The following is a 22,463-nucleotide window of genomic DNA, read 5'->3' on the forward strand; positions in this document are numbered from 1 at the left end:
CCTGGCCAGGCTCACAGGGCGAAGCTAAGACCTATGGGGAAAACTCAAATTTCAAGAGATATTTTTCAATACAAAATAAAGAAGCTTCTAATAGGCAAAGCTGTCCACAGACACATACTTCTTTTAGAGGGTTTCTGGTCACTGGTATTTAAACAAAAGCTAGATAACCATGTGATAAAAATGTTCTACAAAGACTCTCTCTTCTGCAAGAGTCTGAGGTTGAATAACATTCATACTCCTCCAGTTCTTTGATTCCATGAATCCCCTCACCGGCAGGATTGGATAGAAATACACACATCTTACAGAAAGGGCCGTGTATAGATGTACAGGTTGTGTACTGCACAATTCTGTGTGCTGCCATAGCACAGACTGGGCTGTGAATGAGGCCCTTAGACAGTTCACAGCTTGCCCAAGTAAATGAGTCAACACCATTTTCACAGCTGTTCTTAGGACTGAAAATCTTTAATGCCATGAATAATTTAAATTATCTAGTTCAGGACCTGGTGCACATGGAAAATGATATAATCCCTGGTGGAAAATTGTGGGTATGGTGGGGGAGCTGGACAGGGAGATAAGGCTGAAGAGGAAGACAAAGGCTGGAGCATGGAGAGCTTTGTCTGGTATGACTTAATCCCAAAGCCAGTGGGGAGCCAGGGAGTTGCTTCAAACAAGGGAATGACAGGAGCACATTTGTGAATTAAATAAACAACCCCAAACCTGATTTTTGTGTGGAAGATAGATCTATAGAAGAGTTGGGTTCTACCCCCCCCCACCACCCCACCACAATTCTATTTCCAGCCTCTGGCACAGTACCAGGGATGTATAGTAGATGTTCAAATGAATAAGTAAGTGATTATATGTATGTATGTATGTATGGATGTATGGATGGATGGATGGAGGCATAGACGGTTGCATGGATGCATGGGTGGATAGATGGATGGATGGATGGATGGATGGATGGATGGATGGATGGAGGCATGGACAGATGGTTGCACGGATGCATGGGTGGATAGATGGATGGATGGATGGAAGCATACATGATTAGATGGATAGACTGACAGGTGCACGGATTCATAGATACATGACTGGATGAATGGGTGGACTGATGAATGAATAGATGATGTATGGGTTCCCGGATGCACGATTGGATGCCTGATCAAACGGAAGAATGGCTGAGGTGCTATCTCTGAGGCCCAAGCCTCACTCTTCTCTTATTCCGTAGAATGTTCCCGTCACCAGGCCTGCCTCGTCACCACTCTGCAGCCCCGACCTGGTGCTGTGAGGTGTGTATTCTATGCTGATACTCAGATCTGCACACATAGCCTGCAGGCCCAGAACTGCCGGCTTCTGCTCCGTGAAGAGGCCACCCACATTTACCGGAAGCTGAGTAAGTCCCAGCCTGTGTCTTTGTGGCTATTTCTGAGGGCCTGGATATAGCTGGGAGGGATCGTGCAAGCATGTGGTGACTTGTGGGCAGTGGCTTTTGAAGTTCTTAAGGAAAAATTGGCCAAAGTTATCCTGGGCAAGATGGCATTCATTTGGGATGGACTGAAGGAAGATGAAAACCCTGTATGTGTATATACATACATACATACATACACACACACATATACAATTATGGTTATTTTATTTTATTTTATTTTATTATATTATATTTTATTTTATTTTATTGTAGTTAGTTAACGTACAGTGCAACATTGGTTTCAGAAGTAGAATTCAGTGATTCAGCACTTACATATAACACCCAGAGCTCATCATGACAAGTGCCCTCCCAGTACCCATTACCCATCTGGGACACCCCCACCCACCTCCCTCTATCTACCCTGAATTTGTTCTCTATTGTTAAGAGTCTGTTGTGGTTTGTTTCCGTCTCTTCTCTTCCCTCCCCCTTCCCGTACGTTCATCTGTTTTGTTTATTAAATTCCACATATGAATGAGTTTATATGGCATTTGTCTTTCTCTGATTTACTTATTTTGCTCAGCATAATACATTCTAGCTCCATCCACATCATTGCAAATGGCAAGATTTCATTTTTTGATGGCTGTGTAATATTCCATTACGTATATATGCCACAACTTTTTTACCCATTCATCAGTCGATGGACATTTGGGCTTTCTCCACAGTCTGGCGATGGCCGATAGCACTGCTATAAACACTGGGGTGCATGTGCCCTTTCGAATCAACACTTTTGTATCCTTTGGATAAATACGTAGCGATGCAGTTGCTGGGTCATAGGGCAATTCTATTTTTAATGTTTTGAGGAACCCCCATACTGTTCTCCAGAGCGGCTGCACCAGTTTGCATTCCCACCACCAGTGCAAGAGGGGTCCCCTTTCTCCTCGTCCTCATCAACAACACCCGTTGTTTCTTGCATTGTTAATTTAGCCATTCTGACAGGTGTGAGGTGGGATCTCCTCGTGCTTTTGATTTGTATTTCCCTGATGAGGAGCCACGTTGAGCATCTGTTCATGTGTCTGTTGGCCATCCGGATGTCTTCTTTGGAAAAGTGCCTATTCGTGTCTTCTGCCCATTTCGCCACTGGGTTGTTTGTTTTTTGGAAACCCTGTTTCTGAGCTAGAACTTCTCTGTGCCGCCTTTATTCATTTATCCGAGATATGGAAGCCACTGGCCTTTGAGTTTCGCAGCAAAGTAATCAAATGGGCTACTATTTATGATCATTTTGTAGTTCAGACACTTCTGTCCCGTGCCTTATCTCAGCTGGTCCTCACACCAATCCTGAGATGGCAAGATAAGGCTTTCATCCCATCTTAGTGATCAAGAGACTCTGGCCCAGTGAACCCACCTCTCCGATTTCATACAGCTAGCTGTGACAGAATGGGAACTTGGAACCAGGTTTCCTATCTCTAGATACAATCTGCTCGCCCTAAACCACCTCGCCTCACTACCGAATCATAGTCACCATGGAGAGGGCAGCTTTTCGTGGCTCAGTTTCAGTTAAAAGCATCCAGTGAGGTGCTGTTACGACTCCAACGTTGTGCTAGGTGCTGGGGATACAGGGATGAAGCCAGCAAGGGGAGAGCAACCTAGAAATCCATCACTAACTGAAACATCTGAGAACCTTTTAACAGGGTTCGTGGGAGCTGGGGATCTGGGGGAAGCACCTCCCCCATTAGACCTGCTTATGGGATGGAATTAATAACTTTTGTTTTTTTAATGTTGCCTTTTTCTGCCATCTTATCTGCTAGAGCAGAGACGGGCAAACTTTCTCCGTAAAGGGCCAGATAAATATTTTAGGCTCTACGCGTCTGTTCCAACTACTCAACTCTGCCACTTTAGCGGAAGAGCAGCCACAGAAAATACGTAAATCAATGGGTGTGGTTGTGTGCCAATAAAACTTTATTTACAAAACCAGGCACCAGCTGCATTTGGCCCCACCCTGCCCTAGAGCACTGGTGGTTCCCAGGCCTGTCTTGATTCAGTGATATCCTCTCCCTCTGTCCCCTCCCCTCCCTCAGCCTTTAGACCTTGGGGGTGCTTTCCAGGCCCGGGAGGGCTTTGATTGCCATATGCTGTGGTCTTGGGCCTCTAGTCTCCAGTCTCCTCACCTACATAGACATTTATACTATTTAGTCAGGTTACTTTGCAGTAGTCTATCTCACCCATAGTGTAGCTAATCTGCACGGTAATCCTGCTGAGGAGAGATGCCTAGCTTTGAGGTTTAGCTTCTGGAAAACAAATTAAACTGTTTCCCTGTTAATTCTGTGCAATGCAAATTCAGTGTGCAGAGCTCACCTCCAGCTGAAGACGCCTGCCGGTGTGTTTCAGCACAGGCATCGCTCGCACCTCGTGCACACATACGGCTACTGATCGTTTTCTTAAGCTAAGTAGTCATGTGGCCTAAATATGTGGCTCTTCTCGAAAGAGTCCATCATTTTCTGCAAACCATTTCAAAAGAGAGAACTGCACATCTAACGTTTTCCCTATGTCGGAGCTCATTCTGTCTGGGATTCGCTGGGCAGCATCTGGAGGGAGGGTTGAATACCACTGTCCCTGAGAAAGCAGGCTTGCGTGCCCTCAACAGTCTTTAGCTTTTATATTTTCTGTCTTTGCTCCTCCTTCAGAGATGCCACGTTCATGAAATGTGGCTATTTTCCTGCAAAGGAAAGGGATGGAGTCTGAAGGTTCTGGTGCTTTACCACCCTCAGTCCTGAGCGCTTGCCCGAGATCCTGCGATTTACAGCTGAAGCAGGTCTTGCGAGAAGGAGCTGTGGGCTGAGAACCAGATTAAAATGTGTGACCATTTGCTTCCATCCTGAGTTTCCATTGAGTTCCTACCAGGACTGCAGTGTTTTTTAACAAAGTTTCACTCATGGTTTCCTCCCTCCCTCCCGTCCTTCCTTCCTTCCTCCCTCCTTCCATTCCTTCCTTCCTTCCTTCCTTCCTTCCTTCCTTCCTTCCTTCCTTCCTTCCTTCCTTCTTTTCCTTCCTTCCTTCCATTCCTCCCTCCCACCCTCCCTTCTTCCTTCCTTCCTTCCTTCCTTCCTTCCTTCCTTCCTTCCTTCCTCCCCCTCTCCTTCCCTCCCTCTCTCCCTCCCTCCCTTCCTCTCTCTCTTTTCTTTTTTCTCTCTCCCACTCCCTCCTACCCTTCATTCCTCCCTCCTTCCTTCAAGTCATTCATTCACACACCTGTGGAGCCCCTGCCACTTGCAGGCACTGGGCTTGGAGCACCACAGACATCATGTTATTTATTTCCAACATCTATGTATTGTAGGGACTGCTACCATTCCTCTTGTGCAGGGAGAGATTGAGGGTCAGAAGAATTAGGGAGTTTTCCCCAAGTAGCTGGTGCATCACATCAAGCCCAAGTCTGCCTGCCTCCTCGGACCATCCACTGGTTCCTCCTCACGATGTTCCTCAGTGGCCTGAAAGTCCTGAACACACGCCATCCCAGGGCTTCTCAACCCTCGCACCATGGACTTCTGGGGCCAGACCGTTCTTTGCCGTGGGGGCGGTCCTACAAATTGCAGTATGTTTAGCAGCGTCCTTGACCTCTACTCACTAGATGTCAGCAGCTGGCATCTCTCATAGACCCTTAGGACAACCAAAAATGTCTCCAGATATTGTCAAATGCCCCCTGGGGACAAAGTCACCTCCAGTTGAACCTCTGCATTACGCCCCGCTCGTGAGGAAGGGGTAAACATCTGTCCTGTCTGTCTTCTTCCTCTCCTGTCCTCATGGGAACAGTATGCGGAGACTGATCCACAGAGCAAGCAGCAAAACTTTTCTCAATCAGCCAACAGTGGAGCTGAGCAAAGCAAACACACCTGCTGGAAATAATAAGAAATTTCTCTCTCCCCGCCCTGCGCATGCGTGCACGCACACACACACACACACACACACACACACACACGCACACACACACACACGCACACACACGCACGCAGTGACAGAAATAGAAGATCTCTTCACCAGCATTTAGCGTTTCCTTTTTGCAAGGCCCTAAGCCCTGTGGGGAATCAGACACAGGCCTGTTCCAAGTCCCAGATGATGGTATTTGGCCCTGAGCCAGGGTCCCAACAAAAGTTGACTGACTCAATGGATGCAAGAAGATGTGGTGGAGGGGATAAGCAAGGACTGCAGAGAGGGGGGTGAGCATTACAAGGAGGGGGTGGAAGGTGCTGGAGGTGGGGCAGGCTGGCAGGTGGTGCTAACTTTGACCTGATGGGCCAGATGGACCTGGGGAACGCAGGAAGGGAGAGAGGGTGTTGCAGGCCAGCGCAGTGGCCTGGAGAGGGGCCCCCGACCTGGCCCTTGACCCATGTGAACCGGCAGTGGCCACAGTCGGGGGCCAGAAACCCTTTGAATGCCACACCTTGATGTCCTGGCAGCTACCCACCCTTGGCCCCTAAATCTGTTTTCTTAGGAGTGAAATGCAAATAAGGACCCACGGTGCCTCAGCGTCATTTCTGCAATCCTGAAGTTCTAAAACTTAGAAAACAATTTTTTTTTGTGGCTGTGTGAATTTGTAGCAAACTTCTCTGGTGGCCAAATCTGCCCGAGAGTAACTGAAGTAACTGTAGAATCAGCTCTGTTCATCCCTGTTCGTATGAGTAAGCCACACATTTCGCCCCAGAAATAATTGATGTGTTCGATGGTGGGGCCTGACTCCAGACCTTGCACGTTCTGTATCCGTCTGTTCTTTTTAAAAATCCAAGTAATCCTGAATGATAGCTCACGTCTGGCCCCAGCGAGCCGAGGAAGGGCTCGAATCCGGGGTTAAGCTCTGCCTGGCCTCCGGTGGGGAGAATCAGCGAGGCAGTGCACGTAGAGAGGGGATTGGTGCTGTGAGCTGCAGACATTCAGTGTCTGGTGAACATCAGCTGTACTTGCTATTAATTTTTTTTTTTTTCACATTGGAAAGTAACCTGACTGGACTCAGGCTGCTGGGGTCTGAGCGAACTACCCACGTTTTTACAGTGCGAAAGCAGTGTTTTGTCTGAATGCAGCACCCACTGTCGTCTCCTTCCCTCCCCGCCCCCCAACTGTCCTCCCGACAGGCAACCCTCTGCTCAGCTCTGGGACACCTGCACCTTCTGTGACCATCACCCCCCACGGCCAGCTGCTGGGCAGGTCCCGGGCCGTCCAGGTGGGCACGTCATGGAAGCAGGTGGATCAGTTCCTGGGAGTTCCATATGCCTCCCCGCCCCTGGCCGAGAGCCGCTTCCGGGCACCGGAGCCCTTGAACTGGACAGGGCCCTGGGATGCCACCCAGCCACGGTGAGAATCTGGTGGAATACATATTGGTGAATGCTCAGAGAACTCCTCTCCCGTCCGGGTCCTAACAGAGCCTTGCGTTCCGGTTTGAGTAGTGAATGGGGGCGGGGAAGTGTGTTAAGGCAGCCTTAGGTGCGCTAACAGATAAACCCTCCAGATATCATTATCTTGCTCCCGTAAAGTGAATTTGGTGATGGAGAGGCCGTTGTGTTCTGCCCCATGCGGTGATTCGCGGACCCAGGCAACGGGCACCCCCCTTCTTCAGCACGCACATTCCTGGACTTTGCCTCCAGGAAAGAGAGGCTTCGGAAGGGTCCTCACGGACGATTGCTATGGGCCGTGCCTGCGGGTGTGTGTGATACGCACATGGCTGGCCCTAGTCTGCAAATAGTTGGAACTCAGCCCCCTGGCCATAGCTGACTCGCTGGGGCTGAGAAATACAGCAGAGAGGGGAAAAAAAAGCACATGAGCGAATGAAAAACATTTAAAAAGGGCTCTCCGTCCCAATAGGAACAGCCTTCAAAGGAGTTTTTAGAAAAAGGAAAAAAAAAAAAAGGTCAAATCCTAACTTCCTGCCTCATCCACCGCGTCGGTTTCCCTTACCGCCTCCCACGCACACACCGCTTTAAACGGTTGCCACACTGGAGATTTTGCCATTTTCCGAACCAAGCGTGTGTTCACCTGGGAAAGAGCACAATTCTCCGCTCTCCCTTCCTGCAGCTCTGCCCTGAGGCAGCTGGCCCAGCCCTGTCCCTTGTCTCCCATGGCTGGCTGGCAGGCCGGTCCACAGCCCACGGTGGCAGAGAGAGTGGGGGGGGGGGTCCCGCTGTTCCTCTCACGTGCTGCCACTCCCTTTGCCCATCGCCCGAAGCCGCCCAAGTGCTGCAGAGCCGGTGGCCCAGCGGGCATTTGGCCAGGGCAGTGGGTTCTGGCCGACAGTGGGCAAGAAGGGAAGATGAGGCCTGTGCCCTCGGCCGTTTACCTGGAAGTCACAGAGTCTGTATCCCCAGGGCCAGCTGCTGGCAGCCAGGCACCAGGACACCCACATCTCCCGGAGTCAGCGAGGATTGCTTGTATCTTAACGTGTTTGTCCCTCAAAATGCGGTGAGTTCTGACGCCCTTGACTGTCTGCCCTGAAAACTGCCCCGTTAGAAACCCCCTGTCCCCGGAGTTGCCAGGCCCTTTACTCCTCTCCTCTGTGGCGGGCTCAGGTCTGCTCCCCCAGGGCTGTCCTGTCTGGTTCTTGGCTCTGTGAATAAGCAGGGGTCCCCCTGGTTCCTACCTGGCCTCACCGTATCCTCCCCACATCTCCAGGTCACCCGCCCCCCCCCCCACCCCCCCGCCACAGGAGATGAGGCACAGTTGTCCTGCTTCGGTTCTCCGAGAAATACTCACAAAGGGCTTGTGTTGGGGTGCACTGCTCTGGGTGGGACGGAGCGGTGCGTAAAACAGAGGGAGTTGCATCTTAGTGGGAAGGGCGGAATCAGAGAAGCAAGTATCGATCGACTACGGTGTTGAGAGGACACAGTGACAGGAGGTGTGTTGGGCAGTGTTCAGCAGGTGCCACTTGAACAGGGGTGGGTGGGGAGGCGTGAGGCAGGCGGTGGGTGAGGGTCAGTGACGCGGGGTCTCTGAGAGTGGGAGAGAGCCTGAGCAGGAGCGGGGGGGAAGGGCAGAGCCTGACTCCCGTTCACCCACGCATGAGGAAATGAACAGCACTGTCCTTGGAAGACTCTAGGAGGGACCCCTAGGGACATTCATCCCCCCCCCACCCCCCCCACCGCCGGAGTGTCGTTCGGGGCAGTCCTGGAGGGTGAGGCTTGGAGCTGCGACCCTGACTCTGGTTCTGTCCCGATTTGAAGCCTGAATCTGCCTGAGAAGCAGCCATGACCCTGGTGTTGAATGTTTGAGTTTCCTGTTTTGGGGGGAAGGGTCAGAGTGCACGAGAGAAAAAGGAACTGATAAGGTTTAGGAAACATGAGTTTCTGGTGACGCCAGCCCAGTGTCGATAGACGCCATGGTGCTGGTGACCACGCTACAGCGTCCTGGTCCCCTAGCCCGCTAGCAGTGAGATTTCACTGCCCTTTGGACGTTTGACGTCAGCAAGATGGTCTGAGTAAGCTTGGTCACGAGGCCTCTCAGACGTCAAAGCTCCCGTGGGCTGCACCACTAAGAACACAGAGCCTAGGATAAGGGAGACAGCAGGTCCCCTCTGGCTGGTGCTGGTCACCCCATACCTGGGATGCCGGAGTAAGTTCCGGCGCCCAGCTGGACTTCCACTGACCCCCCCCGCCCCGTACCACTGGCCTAGAGAAGGCAATCACGTTCTGTGTGTTCTAGTTACCGGTTCTGAAAGTGGGAGGGAAACAACATCTGGTTCATAACGTTCTCGCAAGAATTAAATAAAACATTGCATGGAGTCTCATGAGTCAGGAGATGGCTGATGGGGGACATGAGATGACCATGAATGGGACAATGTCACAGGGGAGTGTGCTGGGAGGGGGCTGAGGCTGCAATTCTGGGTCAGCCGCCTCCTCCCCGTACGTGTTTTAAACAGTGACTTCGCCGCTGTGAGCCTCAGCACTCGCACCCGTAGAGTCAAGGTGCTTAGGGTCATTAGAGCATCGGCCTTGTGGGGCGGAAGCTGTGAGGGGGCGCCCGAGGTGACCACACTTAGCGTGCCATCCATCGGGGTGGGTCCTCAACCAGTGTTCGCTGTTGGTGGGGAACGCAGGCGTGTCAGAGCCCGTGGCACGTGGCTGGAGCCGTCACAGCACAGGGAGGACTGGGTGAGCAAGATGCACCTGGGGTCCTGCACACGCCGCGGCCCGGAGTCAAGTTCGGGTCCCCCAGAGGGAGCATTGTATTCTAACGGAAGGGTCAGCTTGGGTTTAAGTCCTGCCTTGCCACTCCCTCCCTCGCTGTGTGATCTCAGACGAGCTATGTAAGATCGCCAGGCCTCTGCCTTCTCATCTGTAAAGTGGGCACGGTAACGATCCGCATGCTCCTGGAGCTTGAGGACTGAATAAGGAACACGCGTAGGTGCTGAGCCCAGTGCCTTGCTCTCGGCGCATGGTGGAAGGTGGCTGTGTACCCCCGGGGTGGGATTCAGGGACACGCTGGCCAAACTAAAGAGGCTCACCGGGGAGGACCCAGAGGGCCTTCCGGAATAAACTAGGGGCCAGAACCGAGGGGCTGGAGGACTGCGTAGCTCCAGCCGACGGGCTCCCGGTCTGCCGTGGGCTGCCATTTCCGCCACCTGCTCACGTTTCAAAACAGCTTATCGGGTGACATCAGGCCGATTAGTGCACTGGTGATGCTGTAAGACAGCACTGGCCGGGAGGCGTAAACAGAGATCTATTTTCTCACGATTCTGAAGGCCGGGGATCCAAGACCAAGGGGCCGGCAGGGTTGCTGGCTTCTGAGGCTGCTCTCCTCGGCCAGTGGATGGTCATCTCCTCCCTGTGTCTCCACATGACATCTCTTCTGTGTGTCTCCATCCAAATGTCCCCTCTTTTTTTTTTAACATTTATTTTTGAGAGACAGAGAGAGACAGAGCATGAGGAGGGGAGGGGGAGACACACACACACACACACACACACACACACACACACACACAGAATCTGAAGCAGCTTCCAGGCTCTGAGCTGTTTGTTAGCACAGAGCCCAATGCGGGGCTCGAACTCACAAACCGCGAGACCATGACCTGAGCCAAAGTCGGACGCTCAACTGACTGAGCCACCCAGACGCCCCTAAACGTCCCCTTCTTGTGAGGCTACCAGTCATATTGGCTTAGGGCCCACTAGCTTAATCACTGCCTTATAGGACCCTCTCCAAATATAGTCACATTCTGAGGTCATGGGGGTCAGGGATTCAAGCTGTGAGTTTTGGGGGGACACAGCTCAGCCTGTAACGTGGGACTCAGTGTGCTTACGAGGCAGAGTTGCCAGGAAGAGTCACGTGTAGGCTCAGAATCTGGCACTTTCTTTGGAAAGGTGCCCTCACCAAGCTCTGCCGGCTGAGAAGGGGCCAACGTGTCGCCTTACATTTGTCCGCTCCCCACAGGCCCCCAACGCGTCCGTGCTGGTGCTTTTCCACAACACCGTGGAGGGCAGGGGGAGTGAAGGGCAGCTGGCCATCGACGGCTCCTTCCTGGCCGCCATTGGCAACCTCGTCGTCGTCACTGCCGGCTCCCGAGTGGGTGTCTTCGGCTTCCTGAGTTCTGGTGAGTCGCTGGTGTGGCTGCTGACCCCTGAGCTGAGGCCAACTCTATGTGTGTGTCCAACCCCTTCTTCTCAGAGCCCCATCTGTCCCTTCCTGGTCCCCGGCCCTCCTCCAGCCCGGTGAGCTCTCAGTGGAACGTCCAGCACGCCACGAGACCCCTCCAGTGATGCTGACGCCCCGTTGCCACCGACTGAACTTACTTTGTGCTGAAGCTGTTCCAAGTCCATTACGTGTTTTATCTTCTGGTGTGTGTGTGTGGGTGGGTGGCTGTGTGTTGAGGTCCCAGAAGGTCAAACCCTTGTTGAATATCGATAGTTAAGAAACAACAGAGCCAGGATTCACCACCGAGGTTGACTTAGCTCTAGAAAAGGATAGAAATGGATTATAGGTCCTGGGCCCACAGGGAAGCCATTTGACTCCGCGTGGGGGCGGGTGTCAGTAATGCTTCCTGTTTCCTCTTGAATGCCAGCCTCACTTGGGAATGTCATCCTGTCCCCTATCCAGTCACACAACCGTTTGTCACCCTGGTTACACCCTCCACTTCCCCCACCAGCACCCAGGGCAGAGGTGAGGCCCGGACACTCTCATCGTCTGCCTCTTCCTCCGCGTCCAGCCCCCACCAGTGGTGGGTATTTGTCGAACAGCCATGGCGAGCGGCGGACACGCTGGCCTGGGAATCTGAAGAGCTGAGGGCCAGCTCTGCCATTCATTGTCTGAGTCTCGTTCACAAAACCCTTCGCTTCTGAGTCTCAGCTTTGTCCTCTATAAAATGGGAACGATTTTACCCAACTTCCAAAGTTACGTAAGGCTCCAGGGAGGTCGTACATGTGAAAGGGCTTCAGATACGGTAGTGGGTCCTCCGGGTAGGCACTGAACCTCATCTCTGTTCTCTAAGGATCTCACTTAAGACCCGAATGCCTGACCTGCTAAGTAAGGATGGGCAGGTAGAAGGTAGCATGGTGAGACTGATGGACTCACCTAGGATGTGGGTGAGTGGGTAGGTATCCAGCATGGGCGGGAACTCAGCAGTGCCGGGGAACGAGGGCTGGCTAGACCACATGGCATGAAGCCTCAAGCGCCGTGAGGAGCTTCTAGGCCTGCACGGCAAACCCGAAACGGGCACCACCATTTCAAGGCGAAATACCACCAGACGCCAACGAGGGAAACACGCATGACAAACAGATTTCAGATTTCCCTTCGGAGGGAACGGGGTCGACTGCTAGAGCGCTGAAAACTTTGCCTGGATTTTCTTTCCTCTTGTCAAACACGAGACTGACGATGATTTGCTAAGTCAGTGGCTCCCGGCTCTGAAGAGGAGGGTGAAATTCAGAACTCATCCTGTTGAACGTGGTCGGGTGGAGCTTTCCACAGACAGGGCCGGCTCCTCGGCACAGAGCCTTACCAGACAGGGGAGAGTAAATTTCCATACGTCCCCTGTGCCTGAGGGGTGGGGGGTGGCGGTTTCGTGAGGTGTCATCTTACTGAGGATTTGTGTGCTTCTGGGAAGGCAGACTCATTTCTGCTGCCGGTGGAGACAGTGTCGGGGGAGGCAAAGGAAGTTTCCGGAACGCCCGACCCTTCTCCTTCCTGGTCTGGAATGCTGCCTGTTCATTGTGCTTAAAGCAAAACTGCGAGGGAGAAGGAAAGTTAGAGTTGAGAGTGCCGGTCTCCACCAGACATTTCTCCTGGATTACCTCATTTCATTCTTAAGGCAGCTCTGTGAGGCCAGTACCAAAGGGCCGTCGCACAGATGAACCGTGAGGCTCAGAGAGGTCGAGGAACGCCATGCCCCACTTGCATCCTGTTGCCCAAACAGCAGGGAGAAATCTATCGTGGCTTGCTCCCACGGGTGTTTACAAGTGCCCTTTGGGTTCCCTGTTCTTCCGTGTACAGAGTGAGATTGGTCTTTTACATCCTTTTAGCCACAGATGGTTCTTCTTTGCTTTATTGACCGGACTCCCCAGCTCCCCCCCACATTCCCGGGCTTTTGCCTCTCTTCCACTGAGCCGCCCTGCAGTTCCGCCAGGAGAGGGGAGCGATGCATCCGGAGAGACACTGAGACACAGAGGCGCTAGGATGCAAACAACAGCCTCTCTGACCACAGTCAGCCCGCCCGCCCTCCGCAGTGTGTCCCCTGACCAAGCTCTGCAGAGGACACAGGTGCCCGCAGCCCCAGGGGATGCTCAGGAAGGGGGAGGGACTGGTGTGCGATTCCACGAACCCCCCAGCGAGTTTGTGACACCAACACACCATCCCCTTTACCACTGAATAAATGTATGATAGACAGGCGCCTGGGTGGCTCAGTCAGCTAAGCGTCCGACGTCGGCTCAGGTTGTGATCTCACTGTTCATGAGTTCGAGCCCCGCACTAGTCTTGCGACTGTGCAGTGCACAGCACTTGGGATCCTCTGTCCCCCTCTCTCTGTGCACCTCCCCTACTTGTGCTCTCTCTTTCTCCCTCTCTCTCTCTTTCTCTCGCTCGTTCAAGAATAAACACTTAAAAAAATAAAAGAGGTATAATAGATTTTACCATTAAGAGTGGTTTTAAGTTTACAGAATAATTGAGCAGAAAGTGTAGACAGTTCCCGTATACTCCTCCCCCTGCCTCAGTTTCCCCTATTGTTAACCTCGCGCGTGGGTGTGGCACGCTTGTTACCACTGATGAGGAGACACTGATTTATGATTGATTAAAGCCCACAGTTTACAGGAGGGGTCGCTCTTTGTATTGTACATTCTACGGTTTTGATAAACGTATAATGACACGTGTCCACCATCGTGTGTCTTACAGAATAGTTTCACTGCCCCTAAGGCCTCCCTGTGCTTCACTCGTTCATCTTTCCTCTTTTCCATGTTATTTTTTTCTGACTTTTAAAAAAAGTGTTAATGTTTATTTAATTTTGAAAAAGAGACAGTGAGCAGGGGAGGGGCAGAGAGAGGGAGACACAGACTCTGAAGCAGGCTCCAGGCTCTGAGCCGTCAGCACAGAGCCCGACGCGGGGCTCGAACTCACAGACTGTGAGACTGTGACCTGAGCCGAGGGCGTCAGCACAGAGCCCGATGCGGGCTCGAACTCACAAACTGCGAGACTGTGACCTGAGCCGAGGGCAGACGCTTACCGGACTGAGCCACCCAGGCGCCCCTCCCCTTTTCCATTTTAAATAGTTGGAAACTGCAGTTCAGCACGCAAGTCTGGAAAGAGACAGGCTAGTTTGAGTCGAGCCTGAGCCCAGTGTCCTACACGGCTCGGACTTTGTGTCTGAGCAGAACGGGGTCTGAGAGCAGCTCTGTGGGACCCAGGGGCTCTGGGCAGTTCCCTCCCTCTGCCTCCACTCACAGGCTGCCCATCTCTCAAACGACGCTAGGACATATGGGCAGATGATAGGGTAGAGTGGGTGGAGGGCAGACGCCTGGCACCCAGCAAGGGCTCACAAGGGTTAATGCCCCGTTTCTTTCCCTGGATGGAGCTTCTTCAAGGCAGGGCTGTATTATGGTCATGACTCGGCTCTGCATCTGGCCAGTAGTTGGCACAGAGCTGCCCCTGGACCACAGCAGTTGCAGTGGCCCCTGGCACTTACTGAGTCTATGCACATTATCTCCTGTGATCAACGTACACAGCATCTTCCGTGGTAGCCCAGAGTGAAAATGGTCTTCCGAGAGCCCTTGACGCCAGAGGCACTTTTCATATTTTATTTTATTTTTAAGTTTGTTTCTATTTATTTTGAGAGAGAGGGGGGTGGGGCAGAGGGAGAGAGAGAGTCCTAAGCAGGCTCTGAGCGGTCAGCACAGAGCCCGACACGGGGCTCGAACTCACGAACCGCGAGATCGTGACCCGAGCCGGAAGTCAAGAGTCAGACGCTTGACCAACTGAGCCCCCAGGCGCCCCAGAGGCACTTTTGAAAGGGGACAGAGGAAGAATGGAAGCAGAAGCTCACTCCCGTCCTGCGGCTGACGAGACAAACTCACGTTCTCAGCAAGAAAAGGAAAAAAAAACAAACCCATCAGCACTTCAAGGGGGCCCTGGTTCCTGGTGAGCTGAGCAGTCCGAAGGGAATTGAGGTGGTTGGTGCCGGGCCGGGGGCGGGGTGTTTCCCCAGCTTGGATCTTGCGGGCGGGGACCGACCCTCGGGGGCACAGGCCACAGCGATTGTCCTCTCTCTGGCAAAGCAGTGCGGCGAGGGCAATGGGGCAGGTGGTGTGCAGGCTCAGAGGAGGAGTGGGCAGGGCGGCCCACAGGCCCTCTGCAGGGTGTGGGGACAGAGGAGGTGTGCTTTGGCCAGGGGGTCAGACAGAAGGCCACGCCCAGGACCATTAACCGTCACCTCGTCATCCCTGGGGCACACGGACGCCTGCCGAGAGGCACTGCCACCCTCCAACCAAAAGAACGAGCACAGAGTCCTGTCTCGGCGGCCGCCCCTCCACAAGGGCCATTTCTGCTGCAAAAGCCAAGCCAAGGCCAAGCTCTGCAAAGACCTGAGACAATGCTGGCGCCTGAATCTGGTTTATTCAAGCAAAGCCAAACAAATTCTACAGTGCTTTCTGCCAGGCGCTGTTCCGTTGCCTTTCCAGTCCTGAACTAATTCAAGCATCCTAACAACCTAAAGAGATGAGTATTATTATTTCCACCTCACAGACAGGGAAGATCAAGTCACATTCAGTAGCTTGTCCAGGGCCCTGGCTCTATCACCTGAGCGCTTGGCCCCCTCACCTGCCGCCGCTTACTGACGGCCATCAACAAGACCGGGTGAGGGCCTGCTGTGAGCCCCGAGAGCTTCGGGGGGGTGGGTACTGGAAGAAATCCAACAAGCAAGTGAGAACCAGTTAGGGATCGAGGGAACAGTTAGATGCTTGCTGGGCTGGTTCTGTGGTTCACAGGGGCAGGACACTGGAGGTGGAAAAACAGGTCAGGGCAGCGGGGGCAGGTGCACAGGGGGGTGGACATCTGCCCACCTCTGTCTCCCTACTGGACTCTAGGTGTGGCCAGGGGGGAGCCCCTCTCCAGTGTCATGGGGGCACCGCACAGGTCATGTGTGGGCAGGATGGAACCAGGAGGGCCCCCGGTCGGCCACAGCCAGCCAGACTGCAGGGGGATGAACTTGGCCTTGATGGCTGGGCAAGGGTCAGTGTAGGAGAGTGAAGGGAGCCCAGACGGCTTGGACGGGCCAAGGCCATTCTTAGAGGATCTCAAAAGCCAGGAAGATGTTTAGACTTGAGGCAGTAGGAACGAGGGAGTCAGGAGGGCTTTCGAGCACAGAAAGTTCCTTAAAGGGAGCACTTCGATTTTTTTTTTAATGAAAATAACACAGTGCCTCGCACATCATTCCAACAAGTGTTTGTTGAGTTGGACTGAGCGCTAGGACAGAGAGTTCTGAGTATGCATCGGGATCTAAGTCCCGACTTTATCTTACGTTTGCTTCTTGCACCAAAGCAAACATTCCCCTGGAGTTTCAGGTTCCTCCTCAGGGAAGGAAGGGGTTGGTGCAGCCTGCCAGAGACCAGCCGGCTCACTGCCCCTGCGTGCGCTGCTGACCCTGTGTGACCTGAGGGCCAGGAACATGCCTGTCTTGCCCCCACCCCGCCCCAGAACCAGTCACAGCACCTCACACCAGGCAAAGCCCAATTCAAACTGTCTGAAAAGCAGCCCTTGAAGGCTCCCTCCCCCTCTGACTTCCTGGGGGTTTCTAGACCCCACAATGTCAGCACTGTCCTTGGGAAGCTGATATATGGGAAGGGAGAGTCAGGGGCAGCCGCCCCCAACCCTCCTACATTGTCACTGGAAACGCAGGCTGCAGGCGTCACTTCCCAGATGTCCGGGACTGGGTCCTCCTCCATTGGCTCTCCTGCCCTGCCCAAGACCTCAGAAACAAACGCATTTGTCCTAACAAGCGGAACGGAAGCGTAATCCAGAAAAGTCATGGTGAGGACTGTGCTAATGTCTTCACCAAACCCAGAACACAAAATGCATTTGAAGAAATGCTGAGACTATTCCCAGCTGGAAGAGTAATCTGTGCTATTATGTCCCCAGAGCAGGCGTTCTCAGCAGCTTTGTGAGCACCAGGTTGGCAAATCGGGGTGTACGATTCTTCTGGTTTTCTGTTTGGGACTATGGAGTCTCGCTGGTAGTTTCTGCTGGATACTGGACCCTGTTGATCATAGCTCTGGTCATTCATTCGCCTGACGTTTACTGAGGACCTGCTGTGTGCCCCTGATTTCAGTGGGGTACACAGTCTAGCAAGGGAGGCAGTACCCAGGGTGACAAGTATCTAGATTAGGGAACCCTGCTTCACTGGAGGGCTGCCTCTGAATTCACGGCATTGCTAACACTTGAAGGATAGCTGGGCTGGAGGAGGAAGATGAGGAAGGCCGGGGGAAGGCAAGGGCTCTGGGCAGAGGAAACCCCATGTGCCAGGCACCGGCCTGGAAGAGGGTGACCCCATGTTTGAGCAATTGATAAGAAGCCAGGCCCGGGGAGGAGATGAAGGGGGATGGGGCCCAGGGGACAGACACCCTAGTCCCATGGGGTCTTGAATGCACTGGGAGAACTGAGATCATGTCCTAATGGGATGAGATGGGAAATTTTAGATAGGATGGGGAAGTGTGTGTGTGTGTGTGTGTGTGTGTGTGTGTGTGTGTCTGTGTGTGTGTGTGTGTCTGTGTGTGTGTGTGAAAAATTATGCATTTGAAAGATCACCCAGGGGGTGCCTGGGTGGCTCAGTTGGTCAAGTGTCTGACTCAGGTTTCGGCTCAGGTCGTGATCTCGCAGTTCGTGGGTTCTCCAACCTGCATCGGGCTCTGCGCTGACAGCGTGCGGCCTGCTTGGAATTCTCTCTTCCCCCCGCCCCCCGCCTCTCTCTGTCCCTCCCCTCTCAAGTGTGCTCTGTCTCTCAAAATAAGTAAATGAAAATTAAAAAAAAATTAGAAGACCACTCGGGATGTGGCACGGAGAATCAGAGGGAGAGACGCACGGATACCTGAGGCCAGTGAGAAGCGCCGAGGAGATCAGTGAGGAGAGAGCCTAGAGCATCTGGGGAAGAGAAGGGGTCAGGGTGGAGTACAGCAGGTGTCAGGGAAGACTCCAAGGCCGTGCAGGAGCAGACCAGGGGGGTGGGGCCGCATTAGAAGGAGGACGTGAGAAATTCCGCAAAGGCTACTGGCCTCATGCTCAGGGCACTTGGAATCGATTCCCTTTTGGACTCGGTGCACTTGAAGTGCCTTCAGCAAGGTAGCCTCCTGGAGACTTGAGGAGCTGGAACTGGGAGGGCACTCTGTGCCCCTGACGCTCCCGAGTCATCAGCAGGTGGGTGGTGATCGGGGGCATGGGAATCTGCTGGCGTCCTCCCGAACAAAGTGGGTGACTCTCAGCTCAAGCTAGAAGATGCCGGGTATTTCAGAGTGGTCAGCTGTGTAGACTGACAAGGAGGATCCACTGGGTTCAGAGGATGGCCAGAGGGCATGGGCATGTGATGTGCCAAATGCTGAAGAGAAGGATGTGTTTTTGCTATACTATACGTGTGTGTGTGTGTGCGCGTGTGTGTGTTTGAATCATGTCATTCGAAAAATAGTGCTGAGCTCTTCAGTAAATAAATACTTACTAAATTCTGTGAAAAAAGAATAGAGAGATCAACCGTGCTGAATGATACTGAAGGGCATGGGAGAAGAGGCAGTAGGAAGGAACTGGATGGAGAGCCTCAGCCAGGCCTGGTCCTTGTCAGGGAGGAAGAGGTGTGGAGAGCCACCACAGTGGGCCGAGACGTGGGGCATCCCCTCTGATGTGCCAAGCCAGGTGGTACTCTGAAAGTGCCCTGACTCTAATGTAAACGGCTGCCCTAGCAAGTGCCCTCGCCTATGGTGGGAACGCTGTGGGCCAGAGAAACAGAAGGACAACGTCAGGGTCTCCTACCCAGCAAAGGCTGGATGCTCCCGGTTCTGGAGCCCATGCTGCTCCCACCATCCTGATCTGTGTGGACAGGAGGCCAGGTCCCCCAGAGGTGCCGTGTGCCTGGCTCAGACACCACCGGGGGTGACTAAAATCCGGATTGTAAAATCGCAAAGGGTAAAAGGCTTTCCTCTTTCTGCAGGTTCTGGAGAGGTGAGTGGCAACTGGGGGCTGCTGGACCAGCTGGCGGCTCTGACCTGGGTGCAGATCCACATCGCAGTGTTTGGTGGGGACCCTCAACGCGTGACCCTGGCGGCAGACCGTGGTGGAGCCGATGTGGCCGGCATCCACCTTCTAACCAGCAGGGCCTCAGACTCCAGACTCTTCCGGAGGGCTGTGCTGATGGTGAGTCCCTTCTTCTGCCTTCAGACTTGTTTTAGACACGGGTGAGGCGAGGGGTCCTCACTTGCCTTTTAAGACCAGTTGACTTCAGTTGCTTGGTTTCCTTTATCCATGCTTGCTCTTGGCCATCTTTCCATGTACATGTGATTCCAGGATGCCGAGGAACTCCCCTGACTACTGTCCATCATTCTAAACTGAGGAAAATTCTAGATGGGAAAGTGTTTCTATTTTGGGAGATTGCCTCAGTAGGGTTTAATGATCTGAACTCTTGAAGACCTCTTTTGCCAATCGACAAACCTAAGGGGGTAGACTGTCGGATGAGAAGCTTTCTGGTGAAAGGAAAGCTAACGATGAGGGCACAGTTTAGCCAGGATGATGCTCACGACACCCAACAGTATTGCTCACGACAGGAGAGAAGTGGAACAAGAGAATTCTCATCTGCTCCCCAGTGTTGCTTCCCTGACCTTCTCGGGTTTGAACTTAAAGTCTTCCCTTATGCTGTCTGGTTTCTTCAACCGCCCATGCTCCAAATCTCCTGCTGAGATTCCGTTCCGGTGGCATTTCTTTGTGGAGCACTATTGGGTGATTCATTCCCTGTATCTAATCCCTTCTACCTCGTTATTTCCTTTGCCTGAGGGGTGAGGGGAGGTGGAGACCCCAGAGCTTGCCCCCATGGTGGATCAAGGAGTGGCGGGCAGCTGGGTCAGCAGCCACAGGGTGAGGCATGGAGCTCCCAAGGTTTGGCCAACTGGGTCACTGACTGTTGAATGAAGGCAAAGAATAGAACTCAGTACTCATGGGTCTACTGGGTGGTCTCATGAAGTTCCTGGTAGATGGTGATGATGGTGGTGATGATGATGGTGATGATGATGATGATGGTCATAGTGATGGTGATGATGGTGATGATGATGATGGTGGTGATGGTGATGATGATGATGGTGATATAATCATACCGATGATAGTGATATAATGATATCGATCGTAACAGTAACTATTATGGAAGAAATAACCTGGTTGATCACAGCATAAGCCCTGATGGTTATTCTGTCATTGATGAGCTTCTAATTTTATGAAGCATCCAATCTGTGGCAGGTGCCATGCTAGGTGCTGGAAATACCGTGCTAAATGATTCATGTCCTAGTTCTTAGGAAGCTTGCAGTTTACTGGGGGGTGGGGAACAGACACTTAAAAAGTGGATATTTAAAAGAGGGTCTTAGGGCAGCTCAGAGAGAAGCCCCCATCCAAGCACAAGGGAGGGGGGGATGTCCACGGACACTTCCCGGGAGAAGGAATGTCTGAGCAAAATGTGAACACTGTGTAGGCATTGAACCACAGGCAGAGTCCCGACACTAAGGGGCAGCTGGGCTCCTCACGGAGGTCTGCCAGCCCTGGGCTGCAGTGGGGGACAGGGCAGTAATGGAGACTGGGAGGCAGCGAGCAGCTGGACTGCAGTGAGCACCTTGGGTTTCCTCCTCAGCGAAGGGAGCCATGGAAGGGGTGTGTTTGTTTGCTTATTTGGTTTGGTTTCCTTTGGCTTGGTTTCCTACTTTAACCATTTTTAACTGTACAATTCAGTGCCATCAAGTACAATCAATTGCAATGTCGTACAGTCATCATATTAATCATTTCCAGAACTTTCCATCATCTCAAACAGAAACTCTGTATATGTTAAACAATAACCCCCATCCCCCCTGCTCCCCAACCCCTGATAGCATCTATTTTGCCTTCTGTCTCTATGAATTTGCCTGTTTTAGGTAGCTCACATTAGTGGAACTGTACAAAATTTGGTGTGTGTGTGTGTGTGTGTGTGTGTGTGTGTGTGTGTGTGTGTGTCTGGCTTATTTCACTTAGCATAATGCCTCCATAAAGTTTCATCTGTGTTGTAGTTTATATCAGAATTCCCTTCCTCTCTAGGTTGAATAATATTCCATTGTTTGCACATACCGCATTTTGTTCCCGTATTCATCTGTTGGTAGACACTGGGGCTATTTCTGCCTTACTGTGAATAGTGCGGCAATGAACATTGGTGTGCTATCAAAGGGTTTTCTGGCGAGGGGGAAACTCGCTTCCCTTTAGGAAGGCTTGTCTTAGAGCTGAGTGGAGGATGCATTTAAGAGGGACAGTCCTGAAAGCACAGAAAGCAATGCTGAGATTATGAAGTAGCCAAACTAAGGCATCAAGACCAATGCCATGGACCTGCTAGCAAATCTAAGGCCATATGACCACACTGCAGCATTGCCCAGCCCTGCTGGGATCCAAACCCTTGATAGGAAGGAGGACAAGAGTGACATCGTTTGGGCCTCAGTGCTGCTGGGTCAACATCATCACCGCCCCCGAGGGGAAGTGGTACCACCTGCTACTTGGTCTCTCTCCTTCGGCCACTGGAGCCTTCCAACATTCCTTGAGGGTCCCATGCTCTGTTTTGCTTCCTAAGGACGTTTCCTCTGCGTGCCACACTTTTCTCCCATCTTCCTCTTTGCCCGCTCTGTTTGTCCTTCAGGGAATCCTTTCAGACTTTTCAGCCCAGAACCAGACCCCCTTTGTATGATCTCTGCTGCCTGTACTTCTCTGCACATCATGTGTCACGATATCCCACCAGGAGATAATTATTCCCACTGCCAAATCCGTCCCTCTCGTAAGACGGGAAACTCTGGGAGAGCAGAGGACAGCTGTGCCCTGCTCTTACAGGGCCCCAAGCACCCAACACAGCTGTCTTACAGTAGATGCTCCAGAGTTAATATCGGGGAAGCGAAAGAGCAGAGGAATGGGCACGTGTGTCCAGGGTCTTACAGGCCAGGCCTCCTCCCTCCCCGCCACCACTTTCTCGTGTCCCTTTGTTCCCGATTTTCCTCGGTCTCTCCCTCCATCTTCGCGGCAGGAGGTCTGAGCCCAAACATCTCTCAATTCCTGGTATTGGAAACAGAACTTCCTGACTTTGAGTTGCTCCTGAAGGGATTTCCTCCGAGCCTTCTCAGCAACCAGACACTCGGTGGGACCTGGAAGACGCCAGAAATACCTTCCAGGAGGCCCAGGAGGCCGAGTTTTCTTTTTGAAAAGTCTGGAGAGTTTAGGTGTTTGGGGGATTTCAAAGACTAATCTGTTTTAGCAAATGGCAGTGTATTTAAAAATAAACTCCATCTGTTTCAGTCATTTAGAAGCAGCTTTTACAACCGCTCCCAGCAGTCTTTGAGATGCATGTGAAATTATTTGGAATCGAGAGAACGAAAAT

At 52.6% G+C, this 22,463-nt stretch overlaps 1 protein-coding gene across 1 annotated transcript in view; it reads left to right on the forward strand.

The window, feature by feature from the left end:
* The window catches only part of TG (thyroglobulin), a 253,848-nt gene that overhangs the window by 129,638 nt on the left and 101,747 nt on the right, over window positions 1-22,463 (forward strand). The window contains exons 37-41 of the mRNA XM_058699138.1: window positions 1,223-1,387; window positions 6,520-6,739; window positions 7,747-7,840; window positions 10,802-10,961; window positions 19,035-19,237. Coding sequence (XP_058555121.1) covers window positions 1,223-1,387; window positions 6,520-6,739; window positions 7,747-7,840; window positions 10,802-10,961; window positions 19,035-19,237 — 842 coding nt within the window. The remainder of the gene's footprint in view (window positions 1-1,222; window positions 1,388-6,519; window positions 6,740-7,746; window positions 7,841-10,801; window positions 10,962-19,034; window positions 19,238-22,463) is intronic.

The sequence above is a fragment of the Neofelis nebulosa genome, chromosome 14 (genome assembly GCF_028018385.1).
Source record: "Neofelis nebulosa isolate mNeoNeb1 chromosome 14, mNeoNeb1.pri, whole genome shotgun sequence".
Classification (NCBI taxonomy): domain Eukaryota; kingdom Metazoa; phylum Chordata; class Mammalia; order Carnivora; family Felidae; genus Neofelis; species Neofelis nebulosa.